The sequence below is a fragment of the Salarias fasciatus genome, chromosome 4 (genome assembly GCF_902148845.1).
Source record: "Salarias fasciatus chromosome 4, fSalaFa1.1, whole genome shotgun sequence".
Taxonomy (NCBI): Eukaryota; Metazoa; Chordata; class Actinopteri; order Blenniiformes; family Blenniidae; genus Salarias; species Salarias fasciatus.
This window is the reverse complement of record NC_043748.1, coordinates 2,683,828-2,706,173: the sequence shown is the minus strand read 5'-3', so window position 1 is coordinate 2,706,173 and position 22,346 is coordinate 2,683,828. Positions and strand designations below refer to the sequence as shown.

Below are 22,346 nucleotides of genomic sequence, written 5' to 3'. Positions count from 1 at the left end.
ATGAAATAAATAAACACGCAGCGGCTTTTATTCTGAAGGCGTAAGCCGGAAGTCGTTTGTGTGAATATGTCTGACTTGTAGGACACTGGTCCTGTCTTCCTCCTCCTCCTCCTCCTCCTCCTCCTCTCCGGCCGCCGCCGCCGCCGCCTCCACCTCCTCCTCCCCGGCAGCATCCGTGGCTCCCCGCAGAGGACAGCGGGAGTTCGGTGGTCCTGGCCTGGGCACGGTTCCGGACGAGGCCCCGGGGCCGCCGCTGGATGGAGCCGGGCTGCATTCACTCCGCCATGGCTCTGGGTCTGACTTCGAAGAAGGCGTCCGCCCGGAGCGTCGGCGTGGAGCGGAAAAACCTCATCACGGTCTGCAGGTACACATCACGACACCGAGGCGGCGGCGGCGGCGGTGGGTGGAGGAGGTGGTGGAGGTGGGGATGGGGGGGCTGTAATCCAGCCTGCGGTTGACACAGGCCGGGGTGGGGGGAGAACACACCAGATTACAGGAGACATTCAGATGACAGTGAGCAAGAGGAGTCAGGTGTTCACCTTCACACTCCCCTGCCATCATCATCATCATCATCTTCATCATCATCATCATCTGTGTGTCCACAGCCGTCATTTCCCACAAAGCAGTGCATGATGAGATCCTTCATACGTGCACGGTGGCGGTGCGCGTTTACCTTCCTCCCGGATGGTCTCATTTTAGACCGAGGAGGATGAATCCGCTGCGGCCGCGCAGAGCCGTGAGCCCCTCCATCCTCCTCCATCCTCCTCCATCACGCCTGGATGGGACAAGGGCATTGGGAGCAGTGCAAGGACTCCTCCCCAAACACACACACACTCACACACACACACACACACACACACACACACACACACACACACACTGGCTCTCCATCCTCCTCCTCCATCCAGCTGAGTGATAAACTCTGATGTGCAGCCTTTGCACGGCTCCAATAAATCAGTGTGTGCAACGGAGAGATCGGAGAGGCCCCTCACTCCACCTTATTCCTGTAACGCTCAAACTACAGCCATCAAATCGGTTCCGAGTATTGAGATGTGTGAATTATGATCAATATTTGTACAGTTTGAATGAAAATGATCATATTTATCAAAATATTGTAACAAATACAACATTGTGGCTTGACCCAGTGATTCCCATGTTCAAAATAGTCACTGTGTATAAAATCAGTAGCTTCATAGTTTTTTTTATTCCAATCATGTATTGCCCATGCATCACAATGTAAAGAGAAAACCCAAAACAAATGTATAGCCATGCACGAATCTCTGTTTCCCATGATTGCACACGTGAAATATGTAGGATTTTATTCCCTTTTCATCAAATTCAAAGGGAAGACCGTTCAGCTGTTATCTCATGCTTTAAAAGCTATTATTTTTATGATGAATATTGAGATAATAATACAGTTTATGATAAATACAATCTCTTAAGCAGATTATTGATGCTTATTGCTTTGAGATTTGTTTTCTACATAGGTTTACCAATTGTGCTAGCTGTGGTTGGATATGGTTTTATTTTTTAAAGAGAGCCCGATAACTGATAAGAGGTGGCCGGATATCATTTGAGTCCAGTAAATGAACTCTTCACTCTGAGGTCATCTGAATGATAAATGCAGCTCGTGTTATTTATAGCACAACGTTCTGAGCGCAAATTGCTAATTTCACAAGAAGTGAGAAGAGTTCCACTTCTTCACTTGAAAAGCAAAAGAACAAAATCTTTTGGACAGTCGGTCTCCCTTCTGCATCGCCAGACTTTATTTTGGACTCTGTTCTCCAGATTTTCCCTTTAATCGCAGTACAATAGGTGCAAAGTGAAGAGAACCCATGAAAGATGAGAGAATGACGACGTCCACACATAGCCAAGCGCTTTTTATTCCAGTACCTTTCTGTCCCAGGTCCCGTCTGCTTTTTGTTTTTGTTTTAGTTTCCCCAACAGTGAGGGCGAACAGCACAGCAACACACAGAGCATGCAAGAAAAGTAAAGTTCTCACAGGACTTACACGGAGACAGATTAGCAGGGCCACAAAAACAACCTTTGTTCGCCGGTCCCGACTGCGAAGACAGACTTAATGGTTTAATCGCATTTTAATGACAAACAAACCGGACAAGACAGAAATAAACCTTGATAAACAGCTTCAGTAACGCTCAAGACACAGTTTGTCTCCGTTTCTTAATGGCCGTGATTAGGTTCAGGTTCAGGAGGGGGCGTCCCGGCGTCCTCGCTCGCGGCGGTGTCGGACCCTCCCGCGCCGTCGCTTGATTCAAGTACTGGATGCGTGACGGCACAGTCTCTGTCGGCGTGTTCGAGGCCGGAACCAGAATCCAGAGACGCTGCCTGGCTACGGTGGCCAAATGACGTTAGTGCTCCGTTAGTACACCGGGCCGAGCTGTGATCTACCCTAACACATCGGGAAGTGTGTGTGTGTGTGTTTATATATATATCTATATTTATAGAAAGTCTGACCTCTTTCTTTCCCGTCACACGTTTTAAAGTCACAATCAGCACACACAGAGATTAACCTTTACCTTGGTATCGTCAGGTGGGACCTCAACAAGAAAGAAAAGGGGGCTGTTTCTGTTCGGGGCGGGGGTCGCAGAGTTCAGGGTCCCTGATTATTTTACTCATCAACAGTTGGGATTTAAATCGGAGTCGCTGACCGTGGAGGCAGCAAACGATATGCATGTGTTCTAAACCTGATCGGGCATCAGCATCGCCTCGGGGAAGAGTTTGTGCACAGGGCCTGCAAGAAAACGTGCAAGTTGGGCATGTTTTTTTTTTTGGGGGGTTTGTTTGTGTCGTGGCGTTGTGGCGAGTTTTGACCGTAACGCCAATGGAACGATAAGACTGATATTCAAACTGTCGCCGTGCCTTTGCGCCGTTCACTCTCGCTGGCTTTGACAACCTGTTGATGGCGGGAATGGGCTTACGGGCCGCATTTACTACCCCGGCGGGTGTTTTTGTTGGCGGTGGTTCGCCCGGAGGAGCAGCGGCAGTGCTGTGGGCACGGAGAACCTGGAGGGGGGGAAGAATAAGATAAGGAGAGTGAGACGCCGCTTCCTGTAAACAGAGCGAGTGGAGCGGGGAGGGGTAATGAGGGGAAGGAGCAGCGCTCCGCCGTGGCGTGGCCGGAGAGGAGGTGTGGGATAGAAATGCCGTTGTGAACACAAATAACATTCACATCTCTCGGACGTGCCTCAGCGAGTGGGTGGCTCGTTTTTTTTTTCTTCTTCTTCTTCTTTTTTCATGCAGCGCAGTTGTAAAAAGGTTGTTTTCGTTTGATTCCAGATCTTTGAATCTTAGTGTAGCGACTCCCGTCAAGCCTGCTCTCTCACCGTTATCACATTCCTCGTTTGACCTCCCTCCCCTCCGCGAACGCTCAGATAACCGACTCACGCTCGGCGCTTCTCAGCCCAACGCCCTCACTGTCCGCCTCTCGCCCCGATCGCTCTGCACCTCCTCTGACCACGAGAACACTTCACCCGGACGCTCGATCACAGAGGGGGACGGCGGAGAGCGACACACCCAGATCCATTTATTCTACATTTGCTTTTCAGTCGTGGCCTCTCTGTTCTTTAAAAATAAGTCATTATTCCCCCCCCCCCTCCGACAGTCCAGGATGGTAAACACAGCACTGGCTGGTGTTACACAATGCTGCAGCCGGTGAGGAGTCCGCCTGTGTCATCTGATCCTGCTGGGTATGCCAAGACTGAAGAGGGAGATAGTGGAAGAAGAAGAAGAGAGAGAGAGAGAGAGAAAGAGGAGTCAGGGAAATGTTGATGTGCTGGTTTAGAGTGTAAAAGTAGGCGATAAATAAGGCTGTGCAGATCAAACACTGTTGTGCAGAAAGTACAGTAGAGGGGCAAAGAGAGGCAGAACAAGAGGGCATTTGAAGAAAGCTGAAAGTGGGCTTGGCAGAGATCCAGGCGAGAGCGAAAAGGGGCACAAAAGGAGCCTGTCAGAATCGGCCCGTTGTTTTTCAGTGTCAAATCGTACCAAGAGCGTGCCGCTATTCCACTCCGTCCATTTGCATTTGAGGCACGTCAGCAATTCCCTCCTTCACATCAAAGCACTCGGGTTACATCAACATCTGCCTGGAACGTTTCTTCCGAGATAAAGTTTGCCTTCTCGGGTCGGGCAGGCCTTCTGCGACTCGCCCCCGTTATGGCGTTCAAGCTTAGCCATTGCTCAGTGGAACCGAGGAAGGCTGGCGGTGACAGCAATTCAACATTCCACCCAAAATAACTGTTTAACCACTCAGTTCCAGTCTTTGTTTTTTTTCACAGAATCTCACATTTTCCATCAAAGCTTCTGGTCTGATTGGCCTCAAATTGATCCGTTTATTGATTTTACTTACAGAAATTGTGCCAAACAACCTCTTGTTGTGGTATAAATTGAGATGTTGATTAAATCTATTGCAGACATGGACAGCATGCGGGCCCTTTAAATATCTTTTAAGAAAATGGAATACATCATTATTTCACAAATTATGCTGCAAGGAAAGCCGTTTCAGCTGTATTTGAATTGAAACGATTGCAATAATACGTTATTTGCAGGATTACATGCTGTTTCACAAGCAGTCACATTTTGGTGCTTTTTCAGTTTTGCAACCTGGTTGGGCGATATTTTTGTGAGACGATGGCGCTCGACTTGGTTAAAGATCAATCTGGATCGATCCACCCAGCAGGAAACACAACAAGACAGACTTTAGAGGCCACTAACCTGTTTCCTTGGTAAATCCGGCATGACCAGACAAAGTCAAAGCTCCAAGAGTGAATTTAATCCAGTTTTCGCCGGTAAAAGACCCCGTGCACGCGCCGCCGTGGCCTCCGCGTGTTCCCTGTGACAATGCTGCTTCCCCGTGACATGCTGTGCCAGTCCCCCCGCCCCGCGACGCTGTCCCCCCTCATTTAGAGCGTCTTGCGTTTGGGGAAGAAGGCTTTCCGGAACGAGGTGGTGGTGGAGCCCCTGCTGAAGGAGGCGCTCCCCAGGGAGATCTTGGTCTTCCCGCTCGTGATGGTGGAGGAGCCCAGAGACGTCGTGCTGCGGCCCCGGGTGATGGAGGAGTTCCCCATGGCCAGCTTGGTCTTCCCCCTCTTTATGGTGGTGTTGCCCAGGGTTAAGGCCGTCTTCCCCTCCGTGAAGCTGGTGTTGCCCATTGGGGAGCAGCTCGTCTTCCTGACCCAGACTCGGCGGCGGGGTTCGGGACTCACTCGACGGCGCAAAGCATCGCACGCTCATGCACGCCCTGCTCCGCGAGCATTCGAATGTAGTAGTAACATGAGCTCCGGTCCGGAGCGGACCAGAATGCTAAGCGTGGATAGCGCGACCCCCGTGTGGCATAATGCCTCCGTTGAGCCGGTCTACGTGGGCTTTAGAAGGCCACATACCACCCATGTGTCTCTGTGAATGGACAGAGGCAGCCGTAGGTGGCCGCAGCCTATCTGGGCGCGCCGGGACAGTGGAGCGATTGTCCCAGCGCCACGACGACACCGGCCGGTTGAAGGAGACATTGTTGCAGAGAGGACAGTCCGAGGTGACATCACTTTCTTCTCAGCCATTGTTCCCTACGGCCTCTGAGTGTAAGACATTCCCTGTGTGCACAGCTGGACATACCATGCGTGAAATCGCCATTTTTCTTCTTTTTTTTTTTTAACCAAAGCACAGCTGATTGTGTTTCCTCTGCTGGTGTGTTAGAAGGTTTTCGTTGCCCCTCTCTGGGCGTGGCTCCTCGTCTGTGTTTGGTGTCTCTTCAAAAAAACCTAGCCCCACGCACAAAACAATCATGCAAAAAGCCGTGTTTAGACATGTTACTTTTATAAGCACCGTTTATCAGTCAGCCTTTACAGTCTGAGAGCTGGCAAACTGGGTTTGCTGTTCAGTGTGGAGTTATGGAAACGCAGGCAGACGTCACAACATCAATCTGCCATAATGGGAAAACACACACACAATCAAATCAAAGAAAACACATCGACTGCACAGAATAGCAGAATGTACAGGAGAACAGTGCTGATGGAAGGCACAGGCATGCTCTTGTGTCTCTCCATATATCACACACTCATCTGTCCCCCCCTTCCCTGCCAAGTCAACGCCATAAACCGTCATGTCCTCGCTGTCACATTTGCATAACGCACCCAGCAGGGCTCTGGGTTATCTCGCCGTTGATCGCAGCTCACTCGGCGCCTCCCCTCACGGGAAGCTTTGTACAAACAGGTGACAAATGAGCAGCAAAAGCCTCTTTTGGACAGATTCTCCACACCACCCACAAGACATAGCAGCTTTGTTTTATTGACTTTTTAACGCTACTGACCTTCTAACACTGACCAGACAGACATATCCATGGGTTTGTGAGTGTGTGCAGGACTCAAGTGTGAAAATTCCAGTAGATGTTGCTGTGCGTTTCTTTGCCCCTGGCGAGGACCGTTTTGACCACGGACACGGACTTGGCCCCATGGGTGAAGGTCAGCGTGGTCAGGGAGCTGGTGATCTCCCCCCGGGTGACGGAGGTCTGGCCCACCGATATGCCGATTTTGCCCAAAGTGACGGTTGTTCTGCTCCAGGAGATCGCGTACTTGCCCCAGGAGATGGCGTACTTAGTCCTCAGGAATTGAAGCCTGCCTTTGTTGAAGGAGGTCTTGCTCGAAGAAAATGTAGTTTTCCACTCATTGTTAGAGTCTTTTTTGGACGGCTTGCTCGCTCTGGGTGCCCTCGCCCTCGTCTCAGGGGTCCCTTCCATCTAGGTGTTCCTGCGCTTGGACATCAAGGCTTTGCGGAAGGAGGTGGTGGTGGTCCCCCGGCTGAAGCTGGCCCGCCCCAGAGCCACAGTCGTCTTCTGCCTTTGGATGGTGGAGTCTCCCATGGAGGTGGTGGTCACTCCCCTGAAGATGGAGGAGTTGCCCAAGGCGACTGTCGTCTTTCCCCTGGCGATGGAGGTGCTTCCCACCGCCAGGGCAGTCTTGCCCTCCGTGATGCTAGTGTTGCCCATCGGTCAGCTGGAGCCCGTGCCTGGACGCCGGCTCCTAACATGCACGCCGCATAGCAAGCCCCTCTGTCTGCGCCGCGGCAGGGCGAGCATGTGAGGTCAAAAGGCGAGCCGGAGCCGCCGCCGCGGCCCTAAATAGATCTAACCACAATGTATAGACAGGGGGGAGGGAATTATTTGATCATTCTTTGATGCCGGCCGGTCCCTCAGAGAGACGAGACCCAAGGGGACCTGGAAGCACAGCGGCGTGCACAAAGGCTGAAAAGACAGGGGGTTAATTGTATTGTTTTCATGGCAGCGCTGCCAAAGCACTGAACGGGTACATTGTGTAATACACAAGACAATTGGGGTGACCTCAGGATGATAAGATGGCGTGGTTCCCAAAAAAGAAGAAGCCTTTGCCGCTCTGCTTTGCCGTTGTTCAAATACAGTAGCACATTTGTGTGTTCGGCTACAGTGTACAGTACATTCTGCATGCAAGCAGCAGAGAGCGAGCCCAAACCTTTATTTTACTGAAATATTCTTTTGTGTTTTTTCACACTCGTCTCCATACCTGTGCATCTGTTCCAGGTTCTCTGTGAAGACTCTCCTAGAAAAATACACAGCAGAGCCCATAGATGACTCATCCGAGGAGTTTCTGAACTTCGCTGCCATACTGGAGCACATCCTCAGCCACCGCTTCAAAGGTAGCGCCGCAGGTGGCGCACGGCACAGGAAGTCATGGACGAAATGGTTGATGCAAAACAATTTTTTTTTACATAAAGCCGACAGAAAAGCAACTCTCTTATGTTAAGTTTAAACATATGCAATATAGTGTAGTTTTCAAATATACCATCAGCTTCTGCAGTGACTTGCATATTAGAGTTTTAGCAGCTGTAGGAACGGAAATGATTCTTTTTCTCTTTCCCTGGACCAGGCTCAGGAAGCTGGTTCAGCTCAGACGTGCAGCGCAGTTTCTGGGAGTACATCCGGCTGGCGAGCAACAAGGTGCCCAACAACTGCATCTCCAGCATCGAAAACATAGAGAACATCAGCACGTCGCGAGCCAAGGCAAGGAGGTTTCTCTGCCACAAGCGTGTTGTTTGTGCTCCGGAGCGGAGCGAGACAAGGCCCTGTGTTCCCACTCACCCCTCTGATGTATTCCTCCAGGGCCGGGCGTGGATTCGAGTGGCCCTGATGGAGAAACGTCTGTCCGAGTACGTGTCCACCGCCCTGAGGGACACCAAAACCACCAGGTCCGTTAGAATTATTCACCTCTTGATGCTCCTCGCGGTTTTTTTTTCCCCCTCACTATTCCTTCACACAGGCTGAGCTGTTAATATTTCTCCTGACAGACGGTTCTACGATGACGGAGCCATTATGCTCAGAGAGGAGGCTACGGTGCTGACCGGCATGCTGATCGGACTGAGCGCCATTGACTTCAGGTGACGTGTGTCTGGAGATCAGTTCATTGTTTTGTTCACATATTGGGAATAGAAAGCTCCAGTTCTCCGTGACTTGTCAAAGTTTTAAACTATGAAGAAAATAAGAAGCTTCTGTGGGGAGTTTCAAACACACAGACGTCAGCTTGTCTCAGCGTTTGTAGATATGATCAACTCCAATCCCAGCGTGCTCAACAGCTGGCAAATCGATGAGGACGGGGTCAAATTACAAGATCAGACAGTAGGTCATAGGCAGACCATCAAATTTAACCTTTCAGTATTAAGTAAACTGTTTTTTCATCAGTTTTGTGGTTGTGTGCTTTGAATCAAGTAGTGTGAAGTCAAGTAGTGAATCAGCTGAATTTCATAATTAAAAAAAAAAGAAAATTATTCTAAGTACAGACAGAAATTATGAGCACAAAATGTGCAATTTTGATCGGCACACTGCTGTAAACAGATCATCAGAAGATACTGTTTTCTTAAAAGACCTAGAAGTGTCTTGGTTAGAAAACCTGTCTTGTATAATCTGTTGAAGGAAAATGATGTTAAAACCACATGCAAGTTCAACACAGAGCAGCAAATTCCAAAACCCGCAGAGCTCGGTGTCTGCAGGCTCAGTGCTAATCAGAAGCGAGAGCAGCGCCGCCTTAACCTCTTTATGTGAGCATTAAATCATCAAGGTCTCCTTCTCCACGCAGTTTCTGCCTAAAGGGAGAGACTCTGGACGGTAAATCCACAGCTGTGATCGACTACACGCCCTACCTGAAGTTCACCCAGAGGTGAGGCAGGTGCAGCTCGGTCTCATCCAGCTCCAGGCGCTCGCCCCGCGCTCACGCCTCTCCGCCTGTTCGCGCAGCTACGACTACCTGAGCGACGAGGACGACCGGCGCAGCGTGGACAGCAGCAACAGCGAGGAGAGCGTCCCCGAGCACCCCTACATCCCCCTGGTGACCGACGAGGAGAGCTGGGGCAACAAGTGCCGCAAGATGGAGCAGAGGTTCAAGATCGTCTACGCCCAGAAGGTGACCGGCGGCAATAACGGCGCCCTGCTAGCACCCCCCGCCCCCGCCGCTCACCTGCTCAACGTGTGCCGTTGCAGGGCTACCTGGAGGAGCTGGTGCGCCTGCGCGAGTCGCAGCTGAAGAACGTGGAGACGGAGAACAAGCGGCTGAGAGCCAAAGTGGAGGAGCTGGCGGCGCAGAACCAGCAGGAGAAGAAGGAGCTGGAGGCCATCGTCCTGGAGCTCCAGGCACAGCTGTGAGCGGGCGCCGCGTCGCCGACCATCACAAGATCAAACTGTTAAAAAAAAACACTCACATCTTGTCTCAGTTCTTAGATTTCATTCTTATTTTGCGGCGTTCGCAGGTCGGGGCTCATGCCCTGTGACCCCTCCCACCTCTCGAAAGACCTGTCCATCCCATTGGTCAACCAGTGGCCCGCCATCACAGACGACGACAGCGACGAGGTCAAGCTGTTCCGCAGGTAAACCCCGTGACCGCCGCGGCGCTCTGCTTGTGCCTCTCGCCGTTCTTAATCGTGCATTAAAAGGAACCGGATTGCACGCGCTTCATCGATCGCCCCTTGTCTGCAGGGAGAGTTTCCACAGCACGGAGCAGCTTTCCGCCGAGGTCAGTCTGAACTCCGACTCCCAGAAGGCCGACGGGAGGCAGAACGGAGACGCCGCCTGGACCTCGGCAGGTACGGAGCCGCCATCAAACATTCATGAAGGAGTGAAGTACTGAAACGGTGCAGGTTATTTATAGAGCGCTTGTCAGAAAAGAGAGAAAGTCCTTGTCAGGGAGAAAATCAGCAATCAATAGAGGGCGAGGCAGGAAGTGCTGCTCAACAAAAACTGGCTTTTGAGGCTCATGCTTTGTTTGCTTGCAGTGATCTTGTTGTGTTGTGGAAGAAATCGGTCAAAAAAAAAAAACAAAAAAATCACTGTCTTGTTTGAGATGGTTTGTCGGGCCGGACTGGAGCCTCTTGCGAGCTGGCTTATGTCCACGGGCCTCATGTTTCACACCCCTGGTCTTAACCGATAGCAGCTCAATGCAGAAAACGGTCTTCGGTGTCAGTTTTTTTTCTTTATTCAGAGGTTTTCATGTGGAGGAAACCAGAGAACCAAAGAGAAAAAACATGCAAACTCCACGCAGTGAGGCTCCAAACGTGCTCATTTCAGCTATTTAGCGTCCCGAAAGCGCCAAACCGGGGAAGATTCCATGTGTGTGCTGGTTGCTATATTGTTCACGGTCACTCTTATTCTGGAGTGTGTTCAGATCAGCTGCTGTTTGTCCTCCAGTGGAGCAAACATGCAGCCAGATCGTTCCTGCTGCTGTGTGAATACATTTGTACTCCAGCACTACTGAGGAGCCTTTCAGAGGCAGCCACCCATGCACACGTACATGCATATTCATCCTCATGCCCCCCCACCACCCAACCCCAACCCCAACCCCCCCCCCCCCCCCCCCCCGACCTCCCCCCCCCCCCCCCCCCTCCCGTGGGCAGCCGGAACTATGCTGCTTCTTACGGTGCTTTTCTCCTGCAGGGAAAGACAACACTCCGTCCCTGCTGGGCCTGTGCGGCTCTCTGGCCTCCCTGCCCAGCTCCAAGTCCCTGGCCAGCCTCAAGTCCAGCGAGTGCTTGGTGAACATCAGCACCGAGCCCAGCCCCGCCCTCTCTCCCAGCTAGGAGCCGCCAGCCCAGATCGAACCCCCCCCCCCCCCCCCCCCCCCCCCCCTCCAGCCCGTCTGCCTGGTGATGCTGCATCAAACGCCCCCTGCGCCCCCTCCGTACCCCTCCCCCTCCTTTCCCCTCCCCTCCCTCTCCCCCCGCCGCCTCCGCCTCCTACCATCAATCCAGATCCACAACCGGAAACCCCTCACATCACATCCGGATCTCTGTAGAGAAGTCATCACGAAGCCTCATTAGTCTCCCAGATCTTTCCGTCCGTCCCCCCCTCATATACGACTCCGACGTCTCTGGAAATACATCTATCCAACCCGATTTTTCTCTGGCTTCTTTATTTGAGCACCAGTACTCTCGTCCGTGTTTTCTTCCTTTTTACCGTGTAACGGAGACACAGACCCGGTGGCGACACGAGGGGATCCAGATCTGTTCTCGCTCTTGCAGACTCGCCTCATGCTCTCGCCGCATCGGGACGTTTGTTTCATGAGTGTGATGGGATGTTCAAGTGCAAATCAAACTGTTCCGTCTGTGCAGCTATTTATTGATTCTGTTGAATATCAGAGCTAGAAGGAATTTGTTTCCTTTGATGGTTTGTGTTTCAATAAACTGCCTTTTTGTTTTTCCATTACGCTTGTGTGTTTGTGCGGTGTCCACAGTGAGAATGGAGGGCGCTGAGAGAGCGGGGCTGCTGGTTTTCTGGCTCCATCTAGTGGTTATGACAGAATACAGCAGATCCTGACTTCAGTGCACAAATCTGTGCATGATTTCTGTTTTATTTCAATAATACATCAGCGTAGAAACACTTTTTCCATCCCATTCTTAAAAACAAAGAGCGCTCTTCACATGGCTTGAACCACATTACGCCTCCCCAAACCCTGACTGCACAGGCTGTGCTTCACAAAGTCTCCACTGGGGGGCAGCAGTGAGCTTCAAGAGACTAATATGTAGTGGTCAGGGGGTTGCCTTTTCCCAACAGAATTAATTTTTTTAAAAGAAATTACTGAAAGAAATGAGCAAAGGGTAAAACAATAATGTGTTTTTGTTGTTTGTTGTGAAACCACACACACGCGAGCAGAGAGCTGTAAACATTAAAAATGGTGGTGTTGTTGTCATTGTCCTTCACGAAAGAGTGTTTTCAAAAACTTCCACCTAATTCGTAGGCATGGTGGCTGGCGCTTTCGCCTCACAGCAAGAAGGTCCTGGTTCAAAAACCCCAGACATAGCCTCTCTGTGTGGAGTTTGCATGTTCTCCCTGTGTGGGTTTCCTCCTGGTTCTCTGGCTTTCTCCTGCAGTCCAAAAAACGTGCGCTGTGGCTCCCCAGCAGGATATTGACTTTTTTTTTTTTTGGTCTTTTCTATCATGACATTGTTTGAAATGATGCAAACAGCACTGCAAAATCCAAATTTTCACAGTATAATATCACTGTAGCAGGCATCTTTTACGTTTTCCATAAATTCCACCCGTACCGCCGCATATCCCCATGGCGGACAGTGGAAATTGGCCCGGGACCCCCACTAATCCTTTGCGGTGACCTTTCAACGGTCCTCGAGCCACGGTTTGAAGGACCACACAGAAGGAGCCACACGTACGCCCCGTGTGAATAGACGCAGGGCCTGGACGTGGTTTCACAGGGAGGAGGAGGAGGAGGAGGAGGAGGAGGAGGAGGAGGAGGATGGAGGAAGGACAAAAAAAAAAAAAAAGAAAAAAAAGAACCGAAGTGGGTGGGAACTTTAAAGTTTTGAAAGGGGCGTGGTCTTCTTTAGATTGATGGACGTGTGGACCAATGAGCGCTCGGAGCTCTTCCGCTTCCACCAATCAGATCGCAGATCTGGAGAGAGAAAGAAAAAAAAAACACACACACACGCTCCGAGCAGATAGTTGCACAGGTTGTGTGTTGTCAGTTTGCAGAGCAGAGAAAGAGAGAAACAAGTCGAAGGGGAAGAGGAAAAAAAGAAGTGGGGATGAGGCACGAGCTGTTGTGTTGCTTTGAAGCTGCCGGCTCAGAAGTGATGGTGCGCGTGAGGAAAGGAAGCGGAGCCCGATGAGCGTGATCAGGAGAGGAGAGGAAGAAAAGAGAAGAAGAAGGAGAAGGAGAAGGAGCGTGTTTGCAGCCGGCCGTGGGAGTGTTGGGGGGTGGGGAGGATGTCGGGCAGGAGTGCAGGAGCGCCTCGGGGCTGCAGCAACCCCAGCCTGCAGCCCCTCCGAGCCACCGTCCCGTACCAGCTCCAGAGGGGCTCAGCGCTGCTCTGCAGGGAGGTCAAGACGGGTAAATACACACTGAGGAGGAGGAGGAGGAGGAGGGGGGCACGATGCATTCACCTCCATGTGGTCCAGAGATGTGCAAAACAAAAAAAAAAAGTTTAAATCATCTCTGTCTGTCTCATGAGCCACATCATGGCTGTAATCTGTGGTGATGATGAAACTTTGCAGATTTTATCTATTTGTTGTTGACATATTTTGATGCTTTGCTGACTTTTCTTTGTCATCCATCGTTGCATATTGAGACTTTGAGAAGTTTTGCTCGTGTGAAACTGCAATCTTTGTTGTTTTAGGAAGTTTGGAAGAGAAAACAACTGGTGCAGTGATCTGGGAAACAACCAGGAGAAAAATCAGGAGTGTTGAAGTGTTAAGAGTAAATAAAATGTAGTAATGATGCTTAAAAAAAAGGTCAAGGGAGCAGATGCTGTGCTAGTTGAACTGCCATTTTATTTGATGATTGGACATCACAAGGCATGGCTTCTCTCAGAAAAAAAGCCTCTCACTAGTTTGTTGCTTGACAGAAGCTGATTTTGACATTATCTGCCTTTTCTTTGTCTCCCTTTTCATTTTAAATTGAGATTTTTGGCAAGTTTTAGTTGTGTGAAACTGCAATCAACAGCGAAAATATGTGATAAAGCTGCTCTAGCAAACAATCATGAGATGTAGAAGTTGTTAGTTAAAGTTCCAGAGTAAATAAAATAACACCATAGAGACATTTCTGTCACACTGGTTGAATTTATTATGTATCTGCTGCTTTCATTCGACTGTCTGTGGGATCGCTGTTCTTTTCCTCATGTTGACATTGAGAAACTTCAGTAACTCAACCTGGTGCTTACTCTGTTGCACCTCTAACCATAGACCTGCTCAGCTTGTAAGGTCTTGTTCCAGACATGTTTACTACCGAAAGCACCGAACGTGGAGAGGAAGGTGTTTTCATGCTTTTTGATTCACTGTCTGCTACATTTTTTTAACTTTGCTTTGAGTTCTAAGAACTCCGGCTCACTATGAGGGGAAAGTAAAGTCAACAAGCAGGGCTGCTAACCCTGAAACATAACACTCTTCTCATAATGTTATTTGGACACTCGGCCGGCCCTTTTGCACTCTGACCTGCAGGATTTCTGCTGCGTGCTTCGAGCTAAACGCTGCAGTGGCTTTTTAAAGGCCTCTTTGTTTTATGCTGTGAGAGCAGCGTCTCAGACTGTACCCCGAAAACTCACATCTGCCTGGTGTTAGTGCCTCCTCGCTGCGCTGCGGCCCGGCCTGACCATGAGGTTCTGCCGGTGTCCTTTTGGGTTTCGTGGTAAATCAACGATTGCGGTGTTGATGTGTGTTGTAGCTCCGATGACTCAGCTCCAGGTCGAAGCATGGTCTACAGATCGGATGTACACCAGGAGAACGCCTGCCCAGCCCTGGCGTGTTCGGCTGAAGTGTGTTTTATCTGTGTTTCCCCTGAAGCGGACCGAACCGCGGCCCGCCCTCCGAAGCCCACCATCCGCAGAACTCTCTCCCTGGACGCCATCGTGGGACCCTACCTGCAGGGACACTGGCCCAAAGACACGGAGGGCACGGCCGTTACCTGCGTCAACGACAAGGCCACACAGGTGAGGCTCATGTTAGGATATAGGGTCAGCGTGTTCAGTCGTGGTGGTCGTCACCAGAGGGGTTGTTTTTCAACTTTTCGTCAATCCTGAGGAGTTCTGAGGAAAATAGGTCGGGTACCATGTTGAAACCACATCAGTCAAACAAAGCCGGATCCCGACGGAAGCCGGTGGCGATGGTGCAATCACATATTTTCCATGAAACCTGTTGCTTCACGTTGCAGAAAAGTCTTGATTTCTCGTCCACGTTCAACAGACGACGCGATCCGCGATGATCGCTCCGCAGGTGTCTGCTTGGTGCCACTGCAGAGGAAGGCAGCCAAGTGGAAGTAGTTGTTTTTGTTCTTCTTTAAACTCCTCTGTTCGTCGCCCCCTTCCTCTCCCCAACGCCCGACTGTATGAGCTCCCTAACTGGTGCACAAAGCCCCCCGGGGGTAACATCGCCAAGCTCCGCGGCTTCGTCTCCGCTCCTGACACAGTTTTAAACCCGAACGAACCCCCTTCGCCTCCATTGTGAGGAGCAGACCCCTCCTGACCTCATTATACAGACACCCCATCCCCCCTTGGCTCTCCTTAGCCACGCTCACACATGCTCCCCACCACCCACAAACTCCTTCTGCCTTAGTTCCTCTGCATTATGTCTGATGGTCCAGCTGCCGCTTGGTCCCGTCTCCTACCTGTTTAAAGCACTTCAGAAAAACCGAGTAGTGAGTCATCGGAAAGTCTTTGGCTTCGCGAATACTTCAGAAAGTTTTGTACAAAAAAAAAATCAAGAACAAAGGAGTAGAGGCAGTTTTTCGTTATAGACAGATAACAGTCAGGATTTCTTAAAACCTGATCTGGATCTGCATGAGACTTGGTATCAGGTACTGTGTAGCTGGAGGAAAAGTATCACTTCTGCCTCAGAGATTTCTTCCCTTAAGTAGATTATGAAAATCATGTCAAGGATGGGTTAACTTGTCTGAACTTGATAGTTAATTTGACAGGAGTTAGTCTGCATGCTTCTCATGACCATAACTCTGAAACCATGAAACAGCTACCAAAATGGATGAAATTACTAATTTTTTTTAATGTTTCTACAGCTATCAAATCAAAATTAAATCACACGAGTATTAAAACTGTATAAAAAAAAACTGATATCTTAAGATGAAATTAAGGGAAATTTTTGTAAACCTCATCCTTACACAATGGAAATCTGCTCCACCAGCTCTTACATGTGATCGAGTGACTTTGCATTTCTACAGGCCTAAAAGTGATGGACCGATTATGCTTGACAAGTGAGTGTACAGGCCTTAAAAAGAAATTCGTCAAAAGATATTTGTTTAGTTAATAGTGGAAATCAGGTACAGGCTTTAAGAAAATGTCTCAGTTGGCATAATTTCAATGTCTACAAAGTGTGGTTCCTTATTCAGAGCAAAGTTGGACAAAAAAAAGTCTCTTTTGGTCACGAAGTGACTTCACTTCTTCATATTGTACCTGAAAGCAGGACACACCAAACATGGTGGGAAGAGTCATGAGAAAACAGGACTTCCTTTCAAAACTTGTCATTCACTCAACAGTTGCTTGGATATTTCAGTCTGGAACAAGTGCTGGACTCACTGGCTCGCTGACATCGCCATCTGTGCGTCCGCACTGCTCATATGGCAGAAGAGGGAGAAAAAAAAAAACAACAACCCCGATCTCTGCTTCCTCTCTCTTAAATCTGATGGTGTCAAATTGAATGTTTTTACCATTTCCACTGTATCTTGAACCGAACAAGCATTTTGATGGCTTGACCCTGTGTTTTAATGATTTTATAGTCTGTTTGCATCATTTAGAGGAGTAAAAGATAAATAAGGATCAGTAGTAGACTCGTCATTTTTCTCATTTCGAATTAGAGGCACATTAAGGTCCGAGCTGGAAACATTAGCCATGCAGGCCAAATGCTCAGCTACCTCGGGGTCTTTTTATAGGGCAACGTCCCATGATCGTGTTTTCGGGAGGGTAGGGTTGGTAACTCGACACCGGTGCCACCGTACGATGACTCGAGCTTCATTCGGACTTATTTAGCCGGGGCGAGAGGCAACAGATGAGCGGAATGAAACGAAGATGACATTGGCGTCTTCCCGAAGGCGGTCATGTCACCTGTGAGGATCCTCTGAGCGGCAGAGTGTCCCTCAGGAGACAGGCGGCGGCCATTTCATCCTGCCTCGAAGAGCAAAGGAGGCGCGTGATGGCGTGTTTCGCCCAGCTGAGTCTGGAATGTACGGTGCCACGACGGTGAGCCAGGAGGCGCCGCAACTTCACCCCATCCTGAACTGGAGCGGGCCTTGGCGCGGCAACGATGAATGGCCAGTCGCCTGCTCACGGCCAGCAGTCAGCGGCGTTCAACCAGGCCTCCGCTGGTAGAAAATCAAGAGTCAACGTGAAGAAATCGGTACGGGAACCGGCGCGAGACGCATGGCAAAAAAGGAGAAGTCCCTGTGGGCTGCTGCTGTTCTTCCTTTCCAGTTGTGTGACTTTGCTAATAACAAGGTGGCCGTGTTTGTGCTAAGTGCACCGGGCTGTTGAGAGCCGATACCGGCGCTTGTATTTATAGTCTGCGCAGCAATGTGGTCTGGATGCTTTCTGCTGTGCGTGTGGAAGCGGGGCTGTTGTGCAGCTCTGAGTGGTTTCTTGTCGCCTGCCTCTGCACAGCTGTTTTGGGGCAGGTGTGTGAAGACAGCTGCAGGGCTCGGCACTCTCAGCTCCATTCGGAGTGCACTGGGTTTCTTGGAAAATAGTGAAAATGCCTCTGAAAGGTCGACTCTGGCGGGCAGGACTGCTGCCAGAGAGCTCATTTTCCAGCGTAAACCTCACAGAGAAAACACTGGGGTCATTATTCACCGCTGTGTCTGATGTTTTCTCTGAAGACTCCAAGTTCTTGGGCAGAAGAGACGCGGGGAAGAAGAAGTGTCGGTGGACACAAGCGGTCAGCGTCGTGGGGCAGTGCCGAGCACCTGAGAGAGGCAAGTAGAATCCACTCTATAGGCGCTCATTAATCAGTTCCTCTGTTCCTCTTTCTCTCACTTCCCCCAACCCCGACTGTTAGCTTGAAGCATTAACAGCCCCGAGGGGCAAAGTCAGTAACCCCCCTTCCTCACAGCCACCCTGAAAGCATTCTTCTCTCTGCCTCTGCCCTCAGGTGGCCAAGCTGAGGCACCAGTTGCAGAAGCGTTCCCGCCACGCCCCCCCCTCGGCGGGATGCGAGCACCCCCTGCCAACGGGTCATGCGGCCGGCATCACTCAGGTACCCCGCTGCCCCCCATCGCTCTCTGTCCCACGGGCAGACTGGGACCAGGCGTAGTAACAGGGGCATTAAAATAAAAAAAAGGATCTTTTCTTAGGACCAGCTGTCATCAAGACTCCTGTATTACTGCCACCACGTCTAATACAGAAAATCTGAAACCAGCATGTCGTACTGTACCAGTCACTCAACGCACAACCAGGCATCACAATTCTGGACATGTCAAGTACAGACACGAGCTAAATCTGGAGCATACGCAGACCATTTTCACTCGAGTGGCTAAAATAAGACCCGGGCATTGTGGCTTAGAAAACCTCAACAAGAAATTGGACCGCGCAGTATTAGACCCTGTAGCGTTACGCTGTGGTAGTCAGGACGACAGCGTTGGAAGTCTGAAAATAGCACTTTTTTGAAACTGCTTCCAGAGTTCAGTGTTTCCTGAAATAGTGCTGCACATGCACGTCTCGGTCGTAGTAAATAGCTTTTTGATTTTCTCTATTTAGATGGTGTTTTGTGCTGATCAGTGTTTTATTTAACGTTGTACATTTACCACACCGTCGTCTGCATACATGGAGACCTTTTGTCACATACAGCAGATACTGGGGGGACCGACGCCACGATAAAAGGCAGTTTGAAGGGGCTGGGATTCTGCGTGCATGTTTGGAGGGGCACACTACAAAAACAGAGCACCTACTAGTGGCCTAACATGCAAACTGCAGTGTTTTCACTGTTTTTATCACTTCCGCTTGTACAGTGATCGCTTTCAAAAGTTTGCAACCGTATCATGAAACGTTTCTTAAACAAAAATGCAGGTTTCAGTCGACCGTTGTGGTCATGATTTTATGTCTTTGGGATTTTTGCTTTCTAAAGACTGTATTTTCTTCTTGGGCCCACTTTTAAACAGATGCAACTGATTGCATCTTTATTCCCCACATGTATTCACATTTCACACACAATGCATGGAAACATGTAATTTATTGTACATTTCTGTTGGTGATAGGTGGAGTTGTTCAAGTTGGGCTGAGTATTTTTTAAAAGTCCTTTGTAAAGGAGAAAAATCGGAACGTTTTCATCAGATTCATGACTTACTGTGTGTCAGATATAGGCTCATATGTGCTACAATAAAAGTCCAAACATCATCAGAACAGAGAAGGCGAACACATTTCTCTGTTGTATGTAATTCAGCAGGTGATCAGCTCTTGTGTGGTTCTTGAGACATGAGATGACTGTGCTAACCACTGCCTCCATCCGGTATTGTGTTATTAACTACCCGTCTTTCCCTCTCATGCCCTCAGACGTTGCCCCTGATGCCCCTGAACAGACTCGCTCCGCGGCTGCGGCGAAGCGTAGAAGGCCTCAACCTGGAGCTGGAGGAAGTGTTTGTGTCTGAGAAACCGGACGATGATCACGAGGTGAGGGGTTGTGAAGTAAGATAACCCAGATGGAGAATGAATAAACTCATTTTAAAATTAATAGTTAATGCTTGTCAAAGAAATAGTTAACATTTTTTGCATTTTTAACTTCACATCGAGGAGAAACTTTCATTTAATTATCTTGGCCATTTTAAGCACATCTGAACCAGGTGCCAATTAAAATGACTCCATTTTAGTGTATTTCTGGGTCTCTTTCAAGAGAAAATCTATTAAATGCATGCATGTTAATTAACATTAAGTCCCATAAATATTTGGATTAAATGTGCTTGTTCACAATTTGGCCCCCAGATAGTGTGGATGAAATATTTGTGGCCCTCACAGTGGTTAAAGTGACTTTTTCCTGGACTTATAGGAAGGCAGCTGCTCACTTTCTCGTCCTTTCTCATGTAGTTGAGCTGCAGAATAACCCTGGAAAAATAATTTTGCACACAGCACTGGAGGTGACCTGTAAAAAGTAACAGTTTTTTGCTCGGAGTATCTTTAGAAATGGGTCAAGCTCAAGCGATTCAGTGTAACATTACTGTTGTTTCACTATTAACTAATAAGCAAAGGAAGAAAGTCACATTTCCAGCAGAGCCTCGGATGGAGATCATGTCGTGAAATGAGAATATCCCTTGATGCAGTGTAACGGTGACCGTGTCTCTTGTGTGTTTCAGATCCTGGATATCCCAGATGGCCACAGGGCTCCGGTCCCGGCCCAGAGGTGCAGCAGCGGCTCCCAGAGCGAGCCGTCGCCGGGGCCCCTGGACCCGTCCCTCCTCTCCCCGTCTCAGTCTCCTTGTCCCCTCGACCCCTCGCTCCTGTCGCCCTCGGCGTCCCCCTGTCCCCTCAACCCGCTGCTCATGACTCCGTCCCAGTCTCCGTGTCCGATGGGGGAGCCGGGTGAGACGCCTCTCCTCGGAGTCCGCTAGCAAGACGTTAAATCCGCGGCGTGCTGAGTCGACGTGTTTCTGTTTCCCCAGCAGAGGCAGCGGACTGCGGAGCCGCGTGTTTGTCCCCGCCGACGTCGCTGCCGTCGTTCGCCCTGGACCCCCCGCTGCTGCAGCCCTGCTCCTCATCCCCCCGTCCCAACAAGACCTACGCTTTCCAGCGTCAGCCGCCCGAAGGCTGCGAGCGGGTCCGAGTGTGCGAGGAGGCCATGTGAGTTCAGACACCAAACATAAAGCATCCATCTTTTATCTCTTCAGTAACTCTTTTTTTTTTTTTTTTGACATTTTGGACTGTCGATCATTGATTTTGAATACTAACAATTATTAGATACTGCAGCTTTAATTGTTATTTTGTGTTATATCTAAAATTATTGCTCGTGATCAGGTACAAGTTGACCATATCTGCCCTTATTCGTAGTTTAATTTTTGAGCATAGAGCTTGAGTTTTTAAACTCTCTCATCTCTCCTCTCACATCTCGGTGTTCTTCAGGGCTGCCTCTCAGGACGAGCCCCTCCTCCAGCCTTCCTGCCCGGACCCCAACAAAGTCAACTTCACCCCCCACGGCGGCTCGGCCTTCTGCCCCGTCAGCCTCCTGAAGCCCCTCCTGCCCTCCATGGACCTCCTCTTCCGCGGCCTGTCGGTGTCTCCCGTCACCGGCTGCTCCGGTCAGGCCTCTCCCACCAGGCAGCTGGGCATGCAGTAGGCGTGTGTGGCGGTGGCGGTGCGGGGGCTCCGATGGGCCGACCCGCCCGGACCTGGAGGGTGTGGAGGCGTCGTTGGACGTGCGGCGTGGCCACCGAGCCGCGAGCGCTGCGATCAGACTCTGTGACTGCGAGCGACGGAGCTCTTATCCTGATTATTCCCACTGACTTTCATCCAGCCGGTGTTTACCGCTCCTGGACCCTCGCTGTCTGTCCCAGAGTGAAGCACAAAACGGACAAATTAATGAAAATGCTAGAAAACACTTCTGGATGTGCTTTTTTTTTTTTTCCTTTCCATCTTTACTTTTTTATATAAAAGTGAAGAATGTTCGAGTCGTGCTATTCACACAATGACTGCAATCTGCCACGCATGTGTTTGGAGAACGATGCATGATATCCGACGAAGCCTCTCCTATAGTGGAATTAATCAATTACTATACTTCCTGTAACGATGAGTTGTACACAGGGACATCTTTAAAACTTTTTATACTTGAAGCTTAAACCAATCGGCAGAAATACTGATGATAAGCCCACACGGAACTGATTTTCCCGATGACTGTTGATGCTCCATCCCATTGTTATTGTCAACATAAGTGACAAACCCAAGCACTTAGAAGGCATCTTGAAACAAGCATTACTTTATTACTACCCTTGACTCTTGCTTGATCTCCTAGTAGAGTGTTGTTGCTGTTAGATAAAAGATTCATGTTAATCTGAAAAATGTACTTGATGCAAAGTCTGAAGAGAATATTTGGGGGGGTGTAGTTATTTGTTTTTTATTTTTGTTGTTGTTGCTGTTTTTTTTTTTTTAATGTGATGGCCTACTTTTCTACAGATGCCTTTCTAGGAAGATTTCTATTTTTGTATCTTTGTAAGGAGTTTACGAAGCTAGTGAGGTGCTGATGAGACACAGAGAGTTGGAGTTTATGCTCGGTTGGTCAGCAGCAGCGATGGACTTTTTATTAGCTTTACTTGCCCACAGCAGGCATTGTTGTAACCAAACTGTTCAGTCAGCTTTGTTTTGTATTTTTTTGAGGATTTTTTTTTTTCGTTCTTGTTGAA

The 22,346-nt window shown here is 49.6% G+C and overlaps 2 protein-coding genes across 3 annotated transcripts; both read left to right on the top strand.

The window, feature by feature from the left end:
• Positions 1-92: 92 nt before the first annotated feature.
• On the top strand, positions 93-11,725 carry rundc3aa (RUN domain containing 3Aa). Of its 2 annotated transcripts, none has more exons than XM_030089386.1 (11): positions 93-364; positions 7,562-7,677; positions 7,908-8,041; positions 8,141-8,226; positions 8,326-8,415; positions 9,111-9,191; positions 9,269-9,434; positions 9,512-9,669; positions 9,778-9,894; positions 10,004-10,110; positions 10,958-11,725. In XM_030089386.1, the coding sequence occupies exons 1-11, from the start codon at positions 258-260 to the stop codon at positions 11,098-11,100; spliced, it is 1,305 nt and encodes a 434-aa protein (XP_029945246.1). In that variant the 5' UTR covers positions 93-257; the 3' UTR covers positions 11,101-11,725. The 2 variants fall into 2 exon arrangements, with proteins under 2 accessions (XP_029945246.1, XP_029945245.1); XM_030089385.1 differs by having other exon boundaries at positions 7,562-7,689.
• A 1,279-nt stretch (positions 11,726-13,004) lies between these two features.
• Positions 13,005-21,422, top strand: fam117aa (family with sequence similarity 117 member Aa). Its single transcript, XM_030089960.1, has 8 exons — positions 13,005-13,364; positions 14,813-14,958; positions 17,847-17,942; positions 18,119-18,223; positions 19,516-19,632; positions 20,310-20,535; positions 20,616-20,793; positions 21,073-21,422. Exons 1-8 carry the CDS (start codon positions 13,241-13,243, stop codon positions 21,284-21,286), a joined length of 1,206 nt encoding a protein of 401 aa, XP_029945820.1. The 5' UTR covers positions 13,005-13,240; the 3' UTR covers positions 21,287-21,422.
• The last annotated feature ends 924 nt before the right edge of the window (positions 21,423-22,346 follow it).

Excerpts from the sequence above, each read along its gene's own strand:
- rundc3aa (XM_030089385.1), top strand. The coding sequence starts at position 258 with ATGGAGCCGGGCTGCATTCACTCCGCCATGGCTCTGGGTCTGACTTCG. Across the intron at positions 9,435-9,511 it reads AGATCGTCTACGCCCAGAAG|GGCTACCTGGAGGAGCTGGT; the intron begins GTGACCGGCGGC and ends GTGCCGTTGCAG. Across the intron at positions 9,895-10,003 it reads GAGGTCAAGCTGTTCCGCAG|GGAGAGTTTCCACAGCACGG; the intron begins GTAAACCCCGTG and ends CCTTGTCTGCAG.
- fam117aa (XM_030089960.1), top strand. The coding sequence starts at position 13,241 with ATGTCGGGCAGGAGTGCAGGAGCGCCTCGGGGCTGCAGCAACCCCAGC. Across the intron at positions 14,959-17,846 it reads TCAACGACAAGGCCACACAG|ACTCCAAGTTCTTGGGCAGA; the intron begins GTGAGGCTCATG and ends TTTTCTCTGAAG. Across the intron at positions 19,633-20,309 it reads AACCGGACGATGATCACGAG|ATCCTGGATATCCCAGATGG; the intron begins GTGAGGGGTTGT and ends TGTGTGTTTCAG.